Source organism: Takifugu rubripes, chromosome 6, assembly GCF_901000725.2.
Source record: "Takifugu rubripes chromosome 6, fTakRub1.2, whole genome shotgun sequence".
NCBI classification, from domain to species: Eukaryota; Metazoa; Chordata; class Actinopteri; order Tetraodontiformes; family Tetraodontidae; genus Takifugu; species Takifugu rubripes.
In genome coordinates this window covers 6,447,545-6,471,540 of record NC_042290.1, presented here as the reverse complement: position 1 = coordinate 6,471,540, position 23,996 = coordinate 6,447,545, and the positions used below count along the sequence as shown (strand labels likewise).

General features: G+C 46.1%; 1 protein-coding gene across 1 annotated transcript in view; it reads right to left on the bottom strand.

Moving 5' to 3' along the window:
• ntng2b (netrin g2b) overlaps window positions 1–23,555 on the bottom strand; it is a 41,277-nt gene extending 17,722 nt beyond the window's left edge. Inside the window, exons 1-3 of the mRNA XM_029837605.1 lie at window positions 23,160–23,555; window positions 21,643–22,363; window positions 13,008–13,651 (exon numbers count right to left, since the gene is read on the bottom strand). Of these exons, the coding sequence (XP_029693465.1) occupies window positions 13,008–13,651; window positions 21,643–21,861 (863 nt within the window). The 5' untranslated portion in view covers window positions 21,862–22,363; window positions 23,160–23,555. The remainder of the gene's footprint in view (window positions 1–13,007; window positions 13,652–21,642; window positions 22,364–23,159) is intronic.
• Between the last annotated feature and the right edge of the window lie 441 nt (window positions 23,556–23,996).

Genomic DNA, 23,996 nt, shown 5'->3' with positions numbered 1-23,996 from the left:
CGTCCACCCTTTCGGCGCCACTTTTAGACGCAGAACTATGGCAACGTTGCAAACAACTGGTGCAACAACTGGATCCTGGTTACATGCCCGCATTCCTCTCTGATCACCTGAACCAGCTGACAGGACACGATGGCGAGGGAACCCGTCCACTGACTAGGTCTTCCGTCTCGTGGGCTTTCTGAAGGACGCGAGCTGTCCACTTAGCGGGGAGGGAAATTGAACATCTCTTTTTCATGGAGAGAGAATGAGCGCGTGTGAAATGAGACAGGCGCGCGTGTCGCCGCTCCCGCGTGATGGCGCCGCATTCGCCTGTGCGTGGCAATGACAGACAGCAGATCAGAGCGGCGGTGGCGCGGTGACTAACGCCTGCGCTGAGTGACTGACAGCGGAAAACACATCGCCGCTTCTCATCTTTGGCGATAAATTCTGTCTGTCTGGTCTCAAAAGTGGAGGCAACAGCGAGTGCAGGATGCAGAAGCTGCTTTTTAAAATCACTATTGAACAATGGTGGTGCCTGAAGGTGGTAGGTGTGGCCCGATGTGGAGATAAAGGCCTGCCTTGGCATCACCTGGCCATCAGCTATTAACCAAAACAGACTAATAAAGCCTGATTACACTAAAACGGTTGAATCCAACATGCTGATCCCTGCATTTCTAAACTTAAGGACACTATCTCCCTGACCTGCTTTCCCAGCTGTCGCATCAAGAAGCCCAGGAAGGATGCTTCCAGTCCTGCACTCCTTCCGCACGAATGATGCCACTTTTCAAGTGCTATTTTAGATGACAGCTTGCACTGGGATTTCTCCCGATTCCTTTCTTGAGTCCCTCCTCATGCACAAATAATACATGTGCAGAATCATATGTTAATGCGATAGATGTCTGCCTTCACTGCAAAGTCATCAAAGTGTGGCGTAGCTGCTCTGCGCTGAAGGAAGTGGAGACAAGCTTCTCTATTTACACAGACGGAGAGAGGGAGGGGGAGAGAGAGACCAGGGACTGGAGAAACAAGTGAAGGTGAGTGAGGGTAAAGACAACGAAGGGCAAGATGATGCTGGATGAGTAAGCAAGTTTAGGAACAAACGTAAATAAGTGTCCACAGCAAGATTTTTTGGAGAAGATGGCAAATATGACAAGCAGAGAGACGTCCTAGAGGTGGCAGATTGAGAGTAGATGTGACTAGAAAGAACTGATTTTCAGGTTTTGATATCAGTTTTCAGTTAAAATATAATTGTGTTGTGGGAGATGAAGCGAAGACATATTGTATATCGCGCTTCAATGGTTCAATCTCTGACAAACTGCTTCGTAATCGGAGCGGACTGCTTTAGTTTTGTAACCGTATCGCACTCTTCGTGATAACAGGGAAGGCGGAAGGGCCCAGGTTTTTGTTTTATATCCGTTCATCTGTCTGCAGTCTGCAGGTTTGCTACAAATCTTTATTTTCTTGCTCATTTATACCCAAGGCTGATTTTATGTTCTATATTAACAATGACATCCTATTGCATTGTGGGAATCTAAGCCAGGCTTGATTTGCTTCTTTCCTTGGATCTTTTTACGCACAACAGCCGATTTCCACCTACCCACATCCCTCACCATGATTTTATAAAAGCCACTTTAGTGACCTACAATTAGTAGACAGCGATAATGTTTCCTTACATAGCTGACATCTCCTTTAGTAAATGCCTGTTTGGGAGACATGAGATCCCGGAACATTAGCAGGTATTAGCGCTGCCGCAATCATCTGATAGTTGCCCTCGTTATCACCGGGTTTCTCTACGTTCCTTCCCGCAGCCGCTGTCTGTGAAGTGGTGTCGCCTGTGTGTTTAATGTTAAGGGCTTGCTGCATGTTTTAGACAGCAGAAATGCCTCAATTAGTGGAGTAAATGAAAAGAAAGATAAACAAACATAAAGGGGGAGTCGTGTGGCGGCAGAGCTGGAGAAAGCAGCTGGAAGCAGCAGTTAATGGGGCTTTATCTGTCTTTACAGTCGTCGATGCCTATTCCTCCGCTCCTCTCCGGGGACGCAACTATGACTGCCTCTCTTTTATTTTGTTAGGCGCGCTCCTCCCACTGTCCTTTCATTCTCCCAAACCCGATCCTGTGTGACCTCTCTTCTCTTTTTTCGCTGGCCTCTGTCACCGCTTTAGCTCCTTTGCAACAGTGCTCACTGAGGGACGCGCTGAGCAAATTGGGTTGTGGGCAAGCAGATGGACAGATGCAGGGGGTAAAAATATTGGGTTAGAGTAGGTGGGAGGGGCACCGAGTGCAGCGGGGAGCAGGGCAGTTGTGTTAACGCCCCGCCAGTCTGGTTGCCTCCACTCCAGCGGTGAGAGGGGAGGAGGAGGAGGAGCAAGAGGAGGATCTGCACTGACGGGCCCTAACCTGCAATGACAGATTGCATCAATGCAGCTCCCAACCAGCAGGAGATCGCAACACCAAAACAAACACACGCACATGCGCGCGCGCACACACACCTCTACTCAGTGTTCGATCAACCGACGCAGCCCACTCGCACACTTGCAACAGCTTCCTCCCCTGACACAGGAAGGCTGCACAGCCTGCTGGAGCACAGCCAGAGCCCGACAGACGAGGGGTGTCAGCGAGGAAAGGGCTCAACATTAAAGGTCGTCATAGAATCCGCACTCCTGCTCACCCCGTTTGAGGCTGTGAATCTTAATACTTGTTTTTAAATCACTTTTTAAACAGTTTCTTGTCAGGAAAACATTCATTCATTCATTCATGATTAGTGCAAGTTTTTCTTCTTTCTCAACTGAGGTTTTGCAATGGGGGAAATACATTTTAAATTTATAGAAAACTCCACTGAGGGTTGGATTGTGCTAGGGAACAACATGATTTCTTGTGTAAAAGTGATTAAATAGTGTGAACACACACACACACACACACACACACACACACACACACACACACACACGCACACACACACACACACACACACACACACACACACACACACACACACACACACACACACACACACACACATACACCTGTGGCTACCGTGGTTGATTTAGAACCATTCCATGAATATTCAGAAATGATCCTAAATCTTTTCCCACTTTCCCACTCAGAGTCGATCGTTCATGGGCTTTAACGCGGGCAGACATTGGACCAAACTCCAAAACATTAAAGCTGAAGCCAGAATCAGAACCTTCTGGCTATGCGGCGCTTGCGCTGCCCCAATGTCCTATCAAAGAGGGATGTTTTCTGAAGTGGGGTGCAGCCAAGCGAAGAGGGAGCGGCACAGAGCCGCGATCATTGATCAGCAGCTTTGCTTATTGGCTTCTTTTGAAGTCTTTATCGCATCTCCTCCTACTTCCACCCCCACCCCGGCTCGTAAATGCGGGCCGGCTAATTGGACATGACTGAGTTTATGTTACAGCTTCATAAATTTCTTTCTGTGAAGCGGGAGGATCGATTTTCCTGGAGTGCAGCCTCCTGCAGCAACAGCGTCTCCTCAGACATTCCCTGCCCCCCCATTTCCCCACCCCCCAACCTCACTTTTTTCTGCTCTTCAACACCCGTCCACCTGCTGAACTAAACAGCCGATCTATAAGTCGCCTCCCTGGTCATCTGGAGCTGAACAGGCTTAATGCCTTTCATGAACACGGCGCTTCTTTCATACATTCAAAGGCGCCGCCCCGTTTGTCCTCTTGTTAATAGCAGAAGGGATGACAAGTCGGTCAGTCACGCACATTATCTAATTTAATTTGTTGACAGACGATTAGCACACATTTGTGATCCATTTCCTGGTCTGGCCTCTCTTCCTGTCTCTTTCTGCTCCCTACTTTTAGCTTTATCGTCATCCAACTTCCAAGGTCAAGAGGTTATTGATCGCATTTGGTTAGAAACACCCATCAAAATGCCTCTAATCTCATCAGAATCATGACGATGACCTTGTTTGACTTTGTACACAGGGACGCCAGTCTCAGTTTGCTGTGAACGAGTTCAGAACGACCTTTCCTTTCAATGTTTTTGCCTGAGATGAGAGACACAGAAATAGGTGCAGAAAGGGAGATTGTGTGTGACTAAGCGTGCGAGTAAATTATTTACACGGGATACAGTAAATGGCTGTTGCGTGCCTGCACGCCTGGGAGGCGCCCAGATCAGAGAGCATCTCTCTCATTGGTTGGTTGCATCCGAAGCAGCGAGAGGAACCAGGTCCCACTTTGTGGGATTTGAAGTAAATAATGGAACCTGGGCACATCCTGTTCTCCGGTGCAGACGTCAGAGGAGTGTCCTCGTGGGGAGAGCAGTCTGAGGACGTGAGCTATATATTGAGTTCAGGTGTGGGAACCTAGCAGCTGTGGAGACGAGCAGAGTATGCTGACCTTTGTAATTCCTTATGTAATTAATGTGCAGCTCTCATTGCCCTCGTTTTTCAGACGCAGCCGTTGAGTGAACACTGTTCATGTAAGGAACCAAATGTAAATGAGGGACTTTTGGGCCCCTTTGCTGTACTGCTGTTGGGCAACTGCGGCTTTTTGGGGTCAGAGAACAAACTTACAAGTTCTGTCTGAACCTGGAGAAACATTAATGACCAACAAACAGCAAACGCCGCAGACACGCGTGGTTTTAGGAATCCACGCCACTGTGCACGTGTGTGGAAATGGTTGCAGGATTAAGAGAGTTCTAACTCGGACTTAAAGAGTCTTTCAGAGAATGGATACAGAATTGATGGCCCTAATCGTGAGGTGTTTACCTAGAGGCTGTGGGCTGTATCGATCTTCTGTGCTGCTGGGTTGAAAATGTGTAAGAAGAACTCAGCTTCTTAAAAATTTGTAGCTTTTTTTTGCATTTTATTATTAAAATCAACTTTCTTGATGAGAAAGCATGAGAGCACTGAGAGCACTGTACATAACATAAATCTTCTAGGGCATCTTTACAGCCGGTGCATGGCTGAATTTAAATATTCTCTCTTTATTTTTCTTCTCAGCAGTTCACCTGTAACTCTCTCATCTCTAGTGCCATGTGTTATTTACATGCCGCAGCCTGAAACATTCCTGCAGCACCGTGTCAAACAGCTGACGGTGTTGGAGCAGCAGCCGCCCTGCCGCTATCTTCACGGGAAAAAAAAAGAATAAGACCATCCGGCCCTGGTTGTCCTGACATCACTGCGTTGGATATTAGAGCATAATCCCCCAGCGGAGCTCTTACCGCTTCAGAATGTGTTTTAATGAACACCGCAGCAAAGAGTAACACCTGGGGAGAGGGAAAATTGGGCAGGAGCTGGAAGGGGAGACATTATTATCCATCCTGTACTTATTTAAGTTACCAGAAGTTAAATGAGTTTGGGGGGAGGGAAGAGGGCATAAAAAAGTGATGAGCGTATGAAAACTCAGGGGTGACATGGGCTTTGGTGGGAGGGTTCTACTGGTGTGCAGCCCCCCCAGAGAGTCTCCAGGACCCCCCGAGGGATGTGTGATGTACATAAACTGTATGTTGTATGAACACAAAACTTTAGAAAGTGAGGAACACCCCCTGAAACCATGTGCCCGCTGCGCGAACTGCTCTACCTTTAACTTTTGAAGCCTTTTTGTTAAAAAAAAACAAAAAACACGCTGCACCCCAGGCTTGGTTTTACAAACACACTCCTATTAATACCGCTTCCTCTACGTGGCTCCGTGTGTGTCCTCTCATTTCAGCATCTCCTAAGATTCCTCAGACTGTACACACGCAAACACCCGGACTTGTTACACACAGGCACACGCAAAAACACACACAGAAATGTAGCGATCTCCCCCGCTCGCATTAGCGCCTGATTCCGGTGAGAGCGAGGAGAGGAGGATGCCTGGGGAAAAGTAGCTGAGCTGGGATCAGTGAGAGGACAGGGGTTAATATAATTATCCTGCTAAAACCTCCAGACTGAAAGAACATCATTAGTCAGATAGTGAAAAGAGAGCTGCCTGAGGAGAGGAGGTGAGGAGACAGCAACCGGGGCAAGGAGGAAAGGAGATCTTCAAAACGCAGCGGTAGAGCCAGCAAGACAATTAGTACCAAAAAACTTCAGGGAGAAGAAAGAGTGAAAGGACAATGTTTAGAGTGCTCCAAGCATGTGCCGAAATGACTTCATTTGTTGGGGAATTATAATATTTAGCTTAATAATCTGTATGTAAATGAATTCCTTCTGGTAAAATCTGATGTATTTCCTATGGCTGGTCTGGGTAGCGTGGGGGCCAGTGATGTGACCGCTGCTTTGTGCAGACGATGCGAAGCTTTTTTCCAAGCTGTTTCAGAAACTTTGTGTTTTTTGCGGCCTGTAAATGTGTCTGCAGATAATAAAGTTCTCTAACACCAACACCAAGGGCCAGGAGGACCAATGGTAACTGTATCTGACTAATCTCATTATGTCCATTTTTTCACCTGTTTGTAGCTGCAACAGTGAAAGCTTTTTATTATTTAGTTCGTTTCACTGTCATATTTCATTACAAGGTTTCCCAAAGTGGCCAAAGCCACTGCAGGAGTAGCAGCCCTGCAGGAACTTTCCAATGGTGAGAATATTAATTTTAGAAAGGGTACCGTGCTAAAATCCCCTGGCTTGCAGCATGTTAACCTCGGCTTGTTATTCACCATTAACAACAGCCAACATGTCCTAAAATGCATCCTCCGCTTCCACGATTAGCAATTCCTGCTCTTGCTGTGTGCGGTTCGCGACCGCGGCTAATGTTTGTGTCATTATTGGCGAACTACACACCCGCCACCTCGCTGCAGTAAAAGTGATTGATTCTGGCCTCCAGAACAACTGTTTACTGTTACAGGCATGCGTTTTTCCTCATTAATGGAGACTTTTTTCTGTCATCAAGGGTTTGTTAATAATGACGGTGACGGTCCCAGGGTAAAGTCACCAGTGTTTTTTTGTTAACACACACAGCTTGTAATAATGCTATGCTAATTAATGTGGCTGAGAACGAACCAGCTTTCCAAGGACACTCTCCCTCCACCTCGTGTTCTCCCACTTACAATTCCCAGCATGCCTTTCAGCTTTAGAGCACGTTTGCAGTATCAAGAGATTCCCCTCTCACCAGATGCCGGGTAAGACACAGTGAAGGTAATAGTGGGGAGAATTTTTTATTGTATTTGTGAATTTAAAAGGATATTTATGGGATGAGTAAGACGGGAGGGTGGGATGTGAGGGATGAAAAGAGAAAAAAATCCATTGAAGCATTAGAAGATGGGAAAGAAAGACATTTGTCTGTGAACACAAGAGGGGGGAAAGAAAGGAAAACCGGTCGGAATCGCTGACTTTACCTTTCTTCCCCTTCTGAAGGGAAATAATGCTTGATTATCAAATCAGTCACAAGCGTTGTGTCGTAAATCATCGCATATGAGAGGAGCAATGACACCTTCCTCATTGCAGTCCCACAGCTTTCTGCATGCCTTTCTTTTCTGGGGAGTGTTCATGAATGATTTAAAAAGTGATCCGTTTCTGAGCCCCGGCTGCCTCGAAGGGAGCCGACTCGGAGAGGGAGGAGTCTGAGGAGGGGAGGCGGATCCGGATGCAAAGGTTTCCCGTCTTAGGAGGGACCAGAAGCCAAATAGCCGCTCCCCTCGTCACGCATCAAACATGGATCGCATAAATGTTTCAGTTATGAGATCATTGCAAAGTGTTTTGTTTTCATGAAACGGGATCGTTTCTGACCGAGGGTGGACACGTGACGCGTCCGGTGGCCGTTGTGCAAACTGGAGAATAATATTTACAGAGCATCACACCTCACATCATTCATCACAAAATCTCACACCCCAGGTAGTCCCATGAAACTAGGAGTTAATCCATCATCTGCCTCCCTCTTTTTCTTCCTCTCCCACTCTCCCTGATCCAGGCTTATACCTCACATCCTCTCACCTTCACTCAGCAAAGGACATTAAAGAAAAGTTTTGTGTAATTGGGGAGACAAAAGTGGGGACAGTTTCCAATGTCAAAGTCACCCAATGGATAATAAAAGACCAGAGGCTACAGGCAGGAGCAGGGAGTGGTGGTGGTGGTGGTGGTGGGGGGTCTGCTGCTACTTGTGCTAAAATGATGGACAGGCTTTGGGGCCACTGTGATATCAGCCCTTTTACCTTCATTCCGGCACAAAATAAACCAGTCAGATTCATCCAATGTGAAAGTCTAATTAGTCCCTCCCTCAGGAGGCAGTTGTACTGCAGATCAGGGTTATTGGGAGCCCGCGAGCTCCATCCAGGGTGGCAATTTAATTCAAAGAGATTAAGTATTTCTATGTTTTTGCATAAATGGTCAGATCAGAGTCTTAAAGCCAAGCACCCGTCATTACGTAAACCCACCAAAAATTCTATTTGGAAAATGACTTATTTGTATTTATTAAAAACTGTTTTAGCAGTACGATGACTCTGCACATTTACCTAATCTACCACATGGAGGATCTGGTTTAGACCCCTGTGGCTTCTTGCTCTCTGCTGGAGCTTTGCACCCTTTGTCAGGGCCTACTTTCAGTTTTTAATGTCTTCTACACAGCACAATGAAAAATTAGCAACTAAAATGCTAACAAGGTCAACAGTGTTGTTTATATTTTTCCCCTTTGGAAGCACTTAAGAGTTTGAGCGACATTACTCCAAATAAACCCTGTCCAGGTGTAAGAGGTCCTTTCATTCATTTGCATTATATTTTTTAACTTTTCTGAATATTTTTCACCCATTTGGTGAAGACTCAGACTGCTCATGGTATATTCATGACCTGTCGATCCAATATCTCCATATTTAGGAATTTATTCATTTAAAAAAAAAATTGCGGTCATATTTTTAAAGTCGCAAGTGGCCGCAGTTGCTAGAAGGTTTTCCTCCCTAAAATTATAATGAACAAAAAAAAAATGCCTTCAGCAATTTTCCCAACGTATCGGATAAATTTAACCAGCACAGCCTAAATAATTCACATGATAAGACCTGATGCAGATAAAATTGAAATCACATTAATATCCAGCACACTCGCTAAGGCCTTTAGCTCAGCGCCAGATCTGGATAACATATTCATGACTGCGGCCATGAATTTGGTGGTGCCGAAATATAATTTCATCTAAACTAACAAGCTTGGATCCAGTTGGAGCCAACTAAAGGCAACTGTTGACTGTTTACTGTTCTCGGTGAGAGTAAAACCAGTTAAGTTTGTGCCGGTTTGTTCCTGTCTGTGAAAGGAAGTGGATGACTTAATTCTCTCAGCACATTAGCATGTCAGCAGGAGGCCAGTATGGCTCTGAGACAAACACAGACACGGGATGGATAAATGAGTCGAGTAGACATGAAACAACGTGCAAAAGGACCCTGAATGTCATTAGCGCTCATGTGGCCTGTTCTCTTTTTCTTGTCACTCTTTCTCACTATTGGAAGATAATTAGTTGTTACAGCGGCGGAGGATCTTCAGACATGTTCCTGCAAGTCGTTTTACCGTCAGTTTTTAAATTCTAAATGACCAAAAGGGCACGCGCACTGCTGAAAACAAAACACACACTTTATGCCTTGTAGTTCTAATTGTGCTATTAATCTCATTCATGCTCTTTTTTAGCCTGGCTAGCAGCGTTTCTTCATGCATGTTTGCAGAAGCCACTTAGGGAAAAAAAAAAGATCTTCAAAGACGACATGATTTCTATGTGCATAATTAATAATCAAACCATCTGTGATGTAATTCCGCACTCTTCATTTACTCAGCTGATTGACAAACAAGAGCAAGAGAGTCTCGGCCTGCCTACTTGGCTTGCCTTAAATGTCATTCTTCCTCCCCCCATCTGCCAATCAAATCCAATTGAGAGGTCATGGGAGAGGAAGGCCTGACGCCGAGTGATTACCAGCGTGGAGAAAAAAGAAAAATGACGCAGACTTTACCTTCTTCCTCATCCTGATCCATCTCCTGCTTCCTGTCTTGGACCTAATCCACTTAGTCGGCTCTTCCTGAGCTTACAGCCTTTCCTTTATTCCATTATAAACACCCAACTTACGACCTGCTGCTTATTTCATTAAAAAGGCCCAATCCATGACCCCATGTCTAATCCATATTGCCGACTACAGGCCAGCCACGGCTAGCTAGACTCCACGCTGTAGTCCAGCAGGGTGGCGACGGAGAGAGAGGTTCCACGAACGAGGGGGGAATTTGAGAGCTGCCCTTACGAGGAAAAAGCTTCCCGGCGAATCTGATTTCACTGATGTAAATGATGATAGAGCGGAGAGGCTGTGCTACTTTGATGGCTGAAAAGGGCCTACACACGGGCCATCGCTGTTATGGAAATGGACGCATCTGAGAGGTGACTCTAGCTGGTAAAGTCAGCATATATCCCGGGGCTTCCAGAACTCCAAACTCCTTGTCTAAAAGGTTAGATTGCCGTCACTGGTGGGGCTCATTACAGTTAACCTTGGAACAAATGTGTAACATGGAGTGAGCTGATGCTGAAAAATCTGCCACCATCCCCATCCTCTTTGACTTTGCCTCCCTGAAACGGTCAGACCTTCTCCCCTTTAGGGCAGCCTTCCGCCTCCTCTGGCTTCCCTCCACCCTAAACGCCCTCTCTCTCGCCATGCATTCTGCTGAGTGGTGTCATTGCATCCCCAAATCTAAATTTACACCATCCCTCTCATCAAATCTAGCTGCTCTGTGTTAGCACTTAATGGCCTATCGGATGATGCGTTTACTGACAAAGCAGCATGGTTTTGGCTCTGATTACCTGGCGTCTGACACACCTGCGACAGCTCTTTTTCAAGCTGTCCAGCCTCTCTGACAAAGCCCCCCCCACCGGATAAAAGACAGGATTCGGCAAGAGATTAAATTCGGGACCGATTGTTGGGAAGAGGTTTGTTTTTGCTTCGCTTAGGTCACTTTGAATATTTATAACTAATAATAATGGCTTTTAACCTGGTTCATCCAGCGGGCCAGGGTTCGAGCCACGGTGACATACGATACGGCCAGGAAGTGACTACAACTCCCTCTCCATCGATACGACCGGCGTATCTCATTACAGCGGCGACCCCTGGTACGCTGCCTCTCGGCCTTGATCATATAAAACCCATTTCAGTGCGCAGTGTCCCCGCTGCAGCGCCAGCGTAGTGGAATATTCATTATTCAAATTTTAAGCATTGAAAATCCCAGTATGTTACGGAGGCCAGATGAGATGAGATGAAATAGCTTAGCCTTTTGTCCAGGGAACATTGACTAATCGTCTCGCTCCCCAAAATCAATTTCCCAGCCATAAGCATCAGACACTCCTGATTGTACTGTACTGTCGAAGACCCCCCACTGCCATCACCTAATACTTCTGCTGGCCGCCCGGAATAACTTATTGATTAGTGATTATGTTACGGGAGGTGGCAGAGGCGGAAGATGGACCGGCCTCAGTCATCTCCACGGGGCTAAATTTGGGTCTCCCGTTACCAGATCCAGCACATACTGACACTATCTGGAGCTGTCACCGGCCACCAGCTCACCTCTGCCGCAGGAGGGAAGAAAAAGAATATCAGAGTGATACAACCCAAAGTTCCGGACCAGAGGGATGTTGTTCTGAGCAAAGCGGCACACAGGCCATGGAGACGATGAAGATTTTAGACTTTTGGATAAAGAAATAAGCAGATATTTTGAGACAGGATAGCATGATGACTAAAGTTTGCAGGTGTAAAGGAGGCACTGACATAAAATGTGTCACCGCCCAGGTATTGGTCCTCCTGTGATTGATACTTTCAAGCCTTTTCTATAGTGTCACTGAGCTCTCTCTCCTCCCCTGTGTGTGTGTGTGCGTGTGTGTGTGCTGCGTCAGCATCAGCTCAGAACTCCATCAAACACCCCCCCCCGTCCATACCTTGACAACGCAGATGAGACGCCCACATAGCTCCACGCCTGTTTCAAATGGTGACTCATTTTGGGTTTTTTTTTCCCTCCTCTCACCCGCCACCCTGTCACGCACACAAATTTACGCCCCCTTCCTCCCCCCCAGCGCCGCACCATCCCGACGAGGTTGTTAAATACCATTCAAATGTCAGCCAGAGGTATTGATTGGAATGATAATTCTGAGAGGTAGAGGGGAAGACGGCCCGTTGATGCTAAGCAGGCGCGCGAGGGTTCGAGCATCCTTCACTGTCACAAAGTTGCCTTGTAAGGGTTCCCGGCTCCCCTGACAGAATGTGGATGGCGGTTTACGTTAGACCACCGAGGCCACATGTTCCTGTCGTTAATCATTCTCCTCACAGGCCGCCGACGGGACTCGCGTGGAGAGAGATAGGTTATGTGAAACGGGCCCGGATCAGAGTGAGTGAGTGTGAAAGTGCACGGAGAAATGTCAGACCAGAGGGTGTTTTCATCTCCAGACGTCACCTTTCAGTAAAGACATTCAAAAATATGCCAGCCGCTTTATTACGATCCAAAAACCCATTCAAAGTGATGTCATTTCAGCCGATAGGCTATTGTTGGAGGGCGGTTTCCTTTGTTGGCGTCGCTAAGCTGTTACACCACGGTGGGAGTTTATTCCATGTGTGAATACTGTAGATGCGTCACATGTTTACTTTACTTCCCCTATCATCTGGGACTTTTAAATTTCCATTTCTTTTGCTGCTAAGATGCAATGGGAATAAATACAGTTTTGTTTGTGGCTCAGCAGAGCCTTACATCGTAGCTTTGAAGGCGAATAAAGTTTTCCTTCAAGATGGAAATAAAAAACTCCCAGAATAGAGATTTGGTCTTACTTTTTATGTTTATCCTAATATTCATTCTGGGGGTAAAAAAAGAACTTGGGTCACACAAGCACGTTTATATTATGATAATTTCTGCAGATATCTGTGAAGTTGAGGTCAGAGACAGTGTCTCATCAGGTAAAACGGCCCAAAAAAGAGGCTTTTAATGAGATCTGACAGATAAACAACAGCAACCATCAAGTGAAGGTGCGATTTTTCTTGGCTGTGTGTAATATAATTAAACTCTATTTCTAATTTTAACTATACAACTATTTCATTGTTAAGGGACAATTATATTAATGAAAATATACATGCTAAATAAAGGCGTGACCCTCACCTGGCTGGTACGTCGATGTTGGAGATGGCGTAGAAGTACTTGAGCAGATTGTCTCTCTGGACGTAGGTGCCCCCGAGGGCGGGCCTGAGAAGCCTCAACCGAAGGTTGGTGAAGGTGAAGAAGTCCCTCAGTCCTTTCATACTTTCCATGCGAGTGTACAGATTGTCCATGTTCTGTAACCGCAGCCCTGCAAACACAGCAAAGCGTGCCCCCACCTCGAACTTCACGCTTTTGTCGTTCTTAGAGCCGACCCAGCGCGAGTACTGCTCGGTGCAGATGACCCGTGTGATGTTGGCGGGCGTCAGGTCACGCACACGCTTTGGGGGCATGTTGAAGGCGTCCGTGCAGTCGTCGGCGTAGAACTGGTAGGGCTGCCATGAGCGCCCGTGGTCCATGGACTTATCCAGAATCATGATCGTGGGGCGGCCATACTCAAAGGTGATCTGAATGTCATCCGTGAGCTCCAGACTCTTGTTCCAGGTCATAGTGATGTTGGCTAACAGTGGCTCTGGGTGACGCCTCCATGTAACTGTCTGCCAGTAGGTGATTAGACCGTTGCGTTCACGGTCCTGCATCAGCTGAGGAGGGTGAGCTAAGTCCGGGTTGGAAGCATCACATTCGTCGCTGCACAGGTAAGGGTTCTCCTACAAGAGGGAACACAGCCAGAGAGTCATGAGTGTGGTGGTGAGTGACCTTTGGGCAACAACACAGCTAAAAAGATCTAAAGACAGGCTCTGGAAGGATTAACCAATTACTTGATCCAGTCATGTGTCCTCTCACACTCAACATCCAAGGGAAGAGCTCCAGGAATCACTACAGTTTCAGTATGTGGTCCCAGGCGCCAACAAATATTCCAGTCTGGCTGGTTTGTGGTTATTTAATGCAGCTGGCTGAGAGTTTGCAGCACTCTCATGTCATGTGATGCTATGCTATGTTAATATGAATAATATGAATGATTGTAAAAAAACAACATACCTGTTGTGTAATAAATGCAACATTTTCGTAAAACCCCCAGAAACTAAGTTCATCTGAGGCTGAAGAATCCTCCACTCAAGTAAATGATACAGTCGCATCAGTGCAGAGTCTATGACGCGTCGATAACATGAAATAAATAAACATAAAGTGACTTACTGCCAAGAGGGACAGGGATCTTAAAAGTCAACATGCAAACCAGCACATCGGGGAGTGTGAAGGCCATAAAGATCGTGCATTCCCCCGTGCGCAGCGTTGCACATTTACCTCCAGAGGATGGATCCTTCTCATCTAATGACACCGAGATGTTGGGGCACACGGCAGCCCCTCACACTCACAGGAATTCAGTTTAGTTTCTACCTCTCATTCCCTGCTGTGGGCTCATCCTTATTCTCTGCTAGAAACACAATTTCATTATCTGCTTGTTGTTTCCAGGTATGAGCTCTGTCCTACAGGGCCCCTGACCTACAAGACATCAGATTTTCATCACCCCACCGAACAAGAGATAAGTTGCTAGCCCCTGAAATTCTAATGGCTTGTCATATGGATAATTTGCATAGATTTGATTGAAAGTGATGTGGCTTACTGTTGTAAGACAGTTTTCTGACATCACTGCAGAAGTCAAATATGTGCCCAAAGAAATCCCAAAGATCCTCGCAGACGCCTTTCCTCGTGCCTCATCTACAAAATACCGCTGAGGATTTGACCACATGCACGGGGCTCTGTAAACCCCCGGGATGAGCTAATTAGACAGATATGTGAATATTCGATCTCACATCTAGTTGCACCATTGTATCAACATGTCAAAGTATCATTTTTATTGTGTGTCCAGGAATTTACTCATCGTTATAAGCCGCATGCTATAAATTTGTGCAGAAATGAGCTGGAACTGTGTGACATGTTTCTAATGGCAGTGGGCACCAGGAGTCAGCATCGTTTTCAACTGAGTAGCATTGGAATCGCCTCAGGAGCCGTTTTCATACAGGGTTTCCACATTATGTGAGTGTACTCATTCATTTAGTCTACCACCTTCACACGGAACCTCAGCGAGAGCTGTTTCCATGTGAATCGTTGCAAGGAGCAGTCTCCAGAGGACAATCTTCATATGTATTGTTACCCCCCCAGGCTTCTCCACCCTTCCTTCCTTCTGTCTCTATTGTGGTGCCATGCAAGCGGCTCTTCTTGAAACATGTCGAACTGGTAACCGCGCTGCCACAAACAGGCTAAAAACAGACACCTCAATTGTTATTTTTGGAAAATTGTTTTTTTTTTTCCAAGATATTTTAGCAACGTGTAATTGACAAGTGGTTTGATGCAAAGTAGGTCAAGTTAAAACGCAGTCTCCATCTAACTAAATCTTCAAAACGCATCATTGTTTCAACATGATGTGCCAATCTTACTACAGCAGGAAGTGACTGTAATATTTATTTAAACATTGATATGAATATTTAAAGAATCCATGAGTTTGGCATACTGAACAATATTGTTTTCTGGATTTAAAAGGGGCAATTTTCATCATTTCAAATTAAAGCCACTACCAAAGGAGGGTCAGTCAAATCCTGCGTAAAGCTCCGCTAACAAACGCAGGAGTAACAGTCCTGTGAAGATGAGATTATAAATCATCTGATTTGTGGTGACAATGCAGAGCAGGAAAAGAAACACAAGCGCACGCAGAACTGCTGCTGAGACAAGCTGGACGGCAAAGGGGACGCCACGCAGGACCACAGGTAAAGAAGCAGAGGTGGAACTCCAGCGGAATAGAAGTGCTGATAATCTATCTCTCTCTTCACACTGTGGTGCCGCTGTCCTGTAACTGATAACACAATTATCTCCCTTTCACTGACTCAGATAGAGATCACTCTCAGCACAAACACACTCGAGATGATAATCTACATTGTTCATAACAACAGAGACATGGTAATTTGATGCAAGTCGTTTGCGCCTTTTAAGCATATCCCGCTGCTTTGCTAGCTGCCCCTCATGGGGCATCTCTGGACCTTAGTGTACACACATTTACACACAGGGGAAGGGATTAGTATGCTGCTGTCCTGGAGGTGACCTCTGACCTACAAATCCTATTGAAAATGATCGTGCTGTCACACTGTCCCAGATACAGCCCCGCTCGGCAGCACCAGTGAGTTTGACAGGAAAAAAGTTTCTTTCTTTTTTAGGCTACAAAGTATCAAGAAAGAACAAAACAACCAATGAGTGTTTGTTGTTAACTTATTGTTGTCTCTGCTGAGGTTGAATGGCAGCTCGAGCAGCGACAAGGTGTTCCTGTCCGCTGTGGTCTCTCTGAGCCCATTAGGATTAGCTACAGAGGAGGTCATATGTAGTGTAATATAGGTTGGATAGATTATTTCATCCTCCATGAGAGGTTTAGGCGTGAGGTTATGTTAAGCCTTTTGTCTGTCTTCCTTATCCTCTCCGGCCTCTTGCCCCCGCTCTGGCCCAGCCAAGTATACGTATACACCAGCATACACTCGTCCCACAAACACATTTTGGCTCACTAACACACACACACACGCAGATCCCGGCCAACTGCTGCAGCAGGTGGCCTACGCTGCTAAACCCCTCCAGCAATTATCCTCACTGGGATCCCGTCTCCACGACAACAGTCGTCGCGATGCCCCTGCTGATTAGTGACTTCCTTGTTTTCACATGTGGGAAAAACAGTATGAGACTAAAATTCCTTCAAAAACTCCTGTTGTATTAAAATTTGCATTGGGCTGTGGGTATAAAGATACCCCTACTTTAATCATTTTTGCCTCTATGCTTAAATTTAGCTTCTTTTTTAAAAAAAAAAAAAAAAAGCCTGACACCATGCAGAAAGAAAACATCTCCCTGCACGTCCTTCCATTACACTTACAAAGGTTTCCTGTCGCCGTCTTGCCCTCCCTGTCCTTTTTCTTATTTTATTTATTTATTTCTCCGCTTATAGAAGTTTCAAAGTTATACTGCTAGCTAGGGGAATAAAGGTTAGGACACACGCTCAGAAAACACAATTTATTTTGTTTTGAAGAAACATCAAATGAAATGACCCTCCCCCCTTAAAAAGGCCACAGCAGGGGGAAAAAGATATTGCTTTTTCAGTTATAACGTTAATCTTTAGCTCTCCCATCATGCTGGAGTTGCGCTGGGTGAAGCTTGAGTGTTTTCAGCGCGCAACACCTAAAAACCGCACGCATACATGTGCGCGTTTCATCCTTATTACCAGGAACATTGATTACTTGCTTGCCTGCATATTCCATGCAGGTGGGTGTGCGTGTCAGGAAAGGTGTTTGCTGAACTGGAGGGGAAGAGAAGAAAGAAAGAGCACGTACCAGGAAAAGTTATAAAAAGCAATGTAGGCAATACGTGCAGCAAATTCTCTGAAGGAGGAACGGGCCGGAGAGAGAAGCTGCTGTTCTCTGGGAGCGCACTGATGCAGTGAGTTCAGGTAAAAACCATTATGTTTTATTGATGGCTGTTATTAAATCTAAACCGAGCATACAGAGGGGGATAAGGAGGGACAGACAAGCTGGAAAAGGATTTAAGGCTTAAAGATGGCTGAGATGTCTCTGGTAACGGAGCTGATGTCATTTCAGAGTTTCTTAAAAAGCGCGCTCGGCTGATTCCTGTAGATTTGCCGGATTTAAGAGTGACAGTTCTGAGAAACTAAGTATCAAGGCCGAAATGATGGAATCACATCCAAGCACAGCAAACATCCATTTAAAAGTCTTTCCATCTATTTGCTTGTTCTGATGTATTTTAAAGGGATCCCTTACATCATTTCCTGTGAAAGACTCTCTACATTACACTACTTGACATTTTGATGGTGCATTTCCTGCTGCTGTTCTTCCTCATTTACACCTGATCCATTGAACTTTGCAGATTAATTTGATTAAAAGTATAAAGCAACTAAGACTATCTTAAACTGTGTCTTTTTGTCGGTCTACAGTTGTCGCCTCCTTTATTTCTGAGGATGGTTTGTAGCAGCTGCAAATACACACTGCTGTTCACTGCTGCATCAGAGGAATAGAAATGTATTTTTAGATTGTTTCATTTGTCTTACTGTTGTCCTGTGTAGTGTTGGAAAGGAAGTTATACTGTGTTATTTTTGGAATACTATTGAACAAAAAGTGTCATGTGGTACCAAATGTACTGAGATTTTTGAGCAAATCACATTGAAACAGCAAAAGTATCAGTATCGTCGCAGATTCAGCGTAATTGATTTATTTTAAATGATTTCAATATCTGCTCTTAAAAAGGTCTAAAAATTTGTTGGTTTGACTGTTATATAGCATATCAAGTAACTAGTAAACAAATTAAAGTCCTTATGGTTATAAAATGTCTCTTCAAACCCGGTTAGAGGGGGAAAAACAAATTTAAATGTAAATAAAAGTGTTAAACTTAACAACCGCCCTGGCTAGTCAAAGTGATAGACTCCACAGGATCATTGGGACCAAGGTGCCCAGGTCCCCTTCAAGGCTCAGATGTTGCAGCTTGTTTCTCACACGTGCACAACAACACTTTTGCTTTTCTCCACAATCCAGCCACTGTTGAGACTGGTGAGAGGACGTGAGTTGTTAAGTTCACCTCAAGCTGTCTAAGCCCCTGCAGCCAATCCCCTCTTAGCATCGCCTGAATGAGGGATAAGTCTCACTTATAACCATCCTCCTGTTCTGCCAACACATCTACACACACTCTGATCACTTTCCACTGTATCCTAATGGGAATGCAAGCCGTACATTACATCACCGTCCCTCCCCCGCCTCCCATGTCTCTGCATTTGTGCTCTCCATCACTGTCCATTTCACTCTTGCTGATCCCTTCGTTAATTATGCCCCGCTCCGTTAGACCTGCCCACGCTGTGCCCATATTCACCTCATGAGAGTGTATTATTAGCACCACGGCCACCTGGCCGTGCTCATACCCCAAGGAGAAGCATCAGCGATGGGCTTCACCCCGGCTGGTTGTGGCTCCTTTTGCATGGCCTCAACAACCCACCGCTGTGCAGGGCAGGTCCACCCGGCCTAGCAGGGCCGTGCTGGGCAGGGAGAACGGAGTATGGCTGTAGGCCCAGTCTGGGAAGCACTGCTCCACGCTACCAGCTGCCATCTTCCTCTCATTTCTGCATGCTCCCCTTTCACTGCTGCGCAGCCTCTCTCTTCTGTCATGTCTATTTTTAGAGCCGGCTGATTTCTACCTTCTAAAACAGGCAAATGTGTTGAGAAGCGGAATGGTGGGGATGGTTCCGTTGGTTTTTTCCCTTTTTAAAATTTAATATTTTGGCACGGTCAGCCAAATCGCGGCAGGTACAGCCCCTACCAGACCCCTTTGGTGTCACCAAGCGTGCTCACTTCTGCATTTAGTTACTGTCTGTTCTCGGCCCCAGGAGAAAAAAGATTGACGGTTCGGGTTAGGAGAGAGAAAATAAAATAACAGTGCTGCAAATCCTTGTTTAATGCAGCATTTTCATACGGACACACCGCGCGTACTACTGTGGAACTGTAGTGCGATTTCATCTTTCTGCTTAGCTAAGCTTAGATCTTCCTCACCGCTCTCTCATCATTAGCCATCCCCCGCTGCAACATGCCCACCGCCTCCGCCCCCCCCCCCAAGCCTCCTTACTCTACTTTCCTCAGCAGCCAGCTACAGCAAGACTCCATAAAAACGAACATCCCGGAAAACTACAAAGAAACTCCCGAAGTCCCCAACAGTAGTGACAGTAGCATCTTCCTCGTGTTGTTGGAGGCGCGCTGCGTTGAAAGAAGCCAACGAGCTGGCCTGTTTGGCTGAGGAGAAAGGATGATGCGTTCCCAGAAAACAAGTGATAAACAGAGTTGGAATCAAATGGATCCCAGCAGACAGACCAAAAACTAATGTAAACCAAAGCGCGCGGGGAAAGCTTTCCACATCAAACTCCCCCAGAACAGCAAATTCTTTGCATAGATTTTACACTGTACTCGGAGAAAAGGCGAGGGATGTTTTGCATCTTCCACTGTCTCTAGCCTTATTAAGGATGAGCAGCTATGCACACTGGGCATTGCGGTCTTTTTTTTTTTAATCCCATGCCCTGACTTTCCCTCAACTTGCGAGACCGCTGAATGAGTCGATGTAAATGTACACCAATTAGATGAGAAACTGTCTTTTCTGCAAGCTGCCAAATCTGGGAGGGAGGTGGAATATGAGAACAAATGATTTGTAAACCAATAACCTTAATAAATACCTTGTGTTTGAGTTCAGATGACTTAATCGACTCGATTCCCTGCTCGATTCCCTGCTCCAAAACACACTTTTGTAACTGCGATTTAATATATGGGCTTCAGCAGGAAAAAATGATGTAAAAAAATACTAAATCTACCCTTTTCCCACATCCCTCACTTGTGAAGAAAATATTAATCACTCAGTTCTTCGCTCTTATTTCCCACTAGGGGGCCTTCAGTCTTCAGTTATGGGTGACCTGAAAGGAACCAAAAGTTTCCATTTAAGACACCCTGCCCCATGTGAAAGTGCTAACTAAGACCCGAATCCTTCCGGTCCCGCCCCAAGCAGCTCTCCTCCTTCGTGGCTCTGGCAGCGCACTCTGGTTCTTTGGAATAGAGCAACCAACCCTTGTAAAGCCCATTAAGAAACCCATCAATATTTCATCATCGCTCACTCAGAAACATAGTTATAGAAGTTTCCAGTCTGGGACCATTAGGGGGCAGACGTCAATACGTTATGGCAGCAACGCTGTCTCCCCCCCCCCCCCACCGTTAATCTCAAGACATGACATTGGAGAAGCTTTCTCAAGACGACAGTGGTTTCCGCTGCTTCTACATTAAACAAATCATTAACCATTAGGTATCCAAACAGCACCATATGCTTTCCTGCTCCCATCAAATGACCCCTACCTAAGCACTCTTAGTTTCATTAGGAGGAAGCGTGGAAGACAGGCTGGTTTGTAAAATTATCAGGTGATGAAGCCTTTCTGTCACGCAGGACGCAAATGCAGATTTAGCAGAGTCTCTAATGCGATGAGGACATTCTGTCTAGCAAATGTTGCGAGTTTGACTCATGGCTGCAGAGTGAGGTCTTGCGCCTTCAGTTGTGGCCAGTTCAGAGCGGACGCAGAGAGAAGGAACCTGCTGTTTCGCACCGAGGCAGATTTTATGAGTTAAATATCAGACTTTTTTTTTGCTGGAGAAGCAGAGAGGATATGGAGGTGGGGGAGGAGGAAGGGGGCTTAATTGCAGTCTTCTTGGGATTACAATGATTTTATAACCCTTGTTTCAAATTATTACACAGGCATTAGCTGTGATGGGAACAAACCTGCGGGCCAATGCGTGTTAAATGTTGCTATGGAAGAAATTTTGATGAGTTCTCAACCTTCGTTGTCCTTGAAACAGTAAAAAATTCCGAGATTTTTTGAGCAGCGTGAGTTAGCTGAAGTAGAATTACCATTTACTGCAAACAACTTTTCAAGACCAGTTAATTTCCCCTCTTTTCACCCATTTTAGATCGCTTCAGCTTCTTTCTTAATTTCAGACATATTGCCGTATATATGGCCATATTGACTGGAAATTACTTTCTACATTAAAAAATTTCTGCAAAAGATGTGACACTCTGCATTCGTGTTTTTTGTTGTTGTTTGTTTTCAAAATTTAAATATGCAAAAGAAGCCCTGATATGTACTCACCAGTGTGCAAAACCTTTCCGGGGGGTTCCCACAGGTGATTCCGGGAGGATCAACCTTAATTCGCATGTAGTCTTTCATGGACGCAGGTTTCGGCTGGCAGGCGTACTGCTCCCAAACCGAGCCCTCGTCCGTGCTCACCAGGGACTTGCACAGTTCGTACTGGCCCAGGGCGAAGGCCAAGCAGTGCAACAGTAGCAGAAACACTGTCTGGAGGCGCATGGCAATCGGGGAGGGTGTTTGGAGCGGGTTTCGGCGCGGGGTGAGGGGGTCACGGAGCTCAGCGGAGAGGTGAAGCGCATATGATCACAAGAGTGGAAATCCCTAGAACCATACTTCTCTGCTTTAGACTGTAAATGGAGGTGTGACAGAACTCGCTCCCAGGCTCATAAATGTCAAGAACCGCTGTTCCGGAACTTGTGCTCAATGTCTCCTCACAGAAAATGATGGAGCCCCGAGAGCCGCGAATGGGACGCTTTCTTGTTTTGACGGCTTCTTGAGGAAGATGGAGGGCAAATGGAGTGGCGGATAATGTGACAGAGATTAATCTCAACAGTCAGTTTGACCATAGTGCTGCTGCGAGTCGGATGGGAAAGGTTAAAGCGGATCCATGTTCCAGGATGTCGAGTCCCGCGGGGAAATTGTGGATGGTCACGAAGGATGAGGAAGGAGTTGCTGCCTCTTCAGAAGCATCCATTGGCCGATGTGGAAGTGCGTGACTGTCCTAGAGCAAAACGGGGAAGAATGCAAGAGATTTAATCTCAAATCGTCACATCCGTTCAAGGATCTGTTGTAAAATGTTTCCCAACTGACACGCTAAAAAATGTTGCGATAAGGATTTAGCGTCTTATTTACGCTATCAGATCTGAATTTCCACCAGAATATTACTCTAAAACACTTTCGACGGATGTCGGAGGACAAGAAAACCCGAATAATTACGCATGAAGAGTTGCACAGGCACCGCACTTCGGGATAATCACATGCGTAAAAACACGTGCTGGTGCCGGTGTCCGTGCGTAAGAGTTTTTACTGCTCCAGTAACTCACCAGTGCAAGAGACGAAGGACAAATGGATTCTAATAAACGCGCAAAAGTAATTTTATTATCTTAAATAACGAAAAGTGCCGTGTGAGTTGGAAAATAATCCACCACTTTATTCAATGTTGAGCTGAAAAGCCGACATGGAAAGCGCGCCCTGCGATCACCCACTGACAGGAGCCTGGCCCGACTGCACCTGTCCCGCACGGCCCCGTGCACAGTTTGACAAGTAAAGTCACTGACGCTATCTAGCAAGGGTGTGTCAGTTTACACTCTCCCAAAGCGCAGAATCCCCTCCCCACGCACCGTGACTGTCTTATATAGTCGCACATTAATTCAGCAATTATATCCTGAAAATGTGCAAATGCACGTCAAACTCTCGTTACTTTCTCCAGGACGGAGATCTGGCTGCAGGAAGGAGCAACACATTTTTTAATTTTCTTTTTTTTTTAAACCCGGTATCTTCATTAATTAAGCACTTACTGCTCACATGTATCCAGGAGATGGGTCAACACTTCGGCGCAGGAGCTGCGGGTGCACCCTCACTTAGGACAAAACAACAATAAGAACAACCAAACAGAGAAATCCCCCCCGATCATCCACTGAACAGTTCCACCGCCGCGGTCCTCACTGTACTCCCGCTATGTGCCAGCCCGACTCGCTGTTTGTTTGTGCCTTCTGTCGGATACTTTTTTTTTTATCGCACCGTGTATCGCTGCGCTCTGTCGGTGTCCTAGATTTGGAAAGGACCGGGGGAAAAAAGAGGACAGAAATCCAGCGTAAAGGAGTATCAAAAGTATAAAATATTGACTTAGAGGAGAGGCTTGTGCCCGCCCTTCTTCTCCCCCCTCTCCGCCTCCGCTTCCTACTTTACAAGCTCGGGTTTACCCGGGATGCTCAAGGGCAGAGAGAGAGAGAGAGAGAGAGAGAGAGAGAGAGAGAGAGAGAGAGAGAGAGAGAGAGAGAGAGAGCGAGAGAGAGGGAGGGAGGGAGAGAGAGAGAGAGAGAGATGGCCCGTCCTCACTTCGCTCTAGCTCTCTCTATCGCTCCCCCTTCTGTCTGTTAATGCCTGGTCTAAATCCTTTTACCATCACTTTCAATCACTATCTGAGCCTTTATCTGCTGGAGCCGGAGCCCTGCTGCCTCGGCCGGGGCGGTGCAGCCTCCTCTGTCCGCTCCAAAGTGTTTCCCTTCGGGTCCGATCAGTAACCTGCTCGACTTCAAGAACCAGCGAGGAAACAACACCGCAATTGTCCTCGTGTGTCCAGAAGAAGACGGTCTTTGTAACCACCGAAAGTCATCACCAACATCATCTCCTCA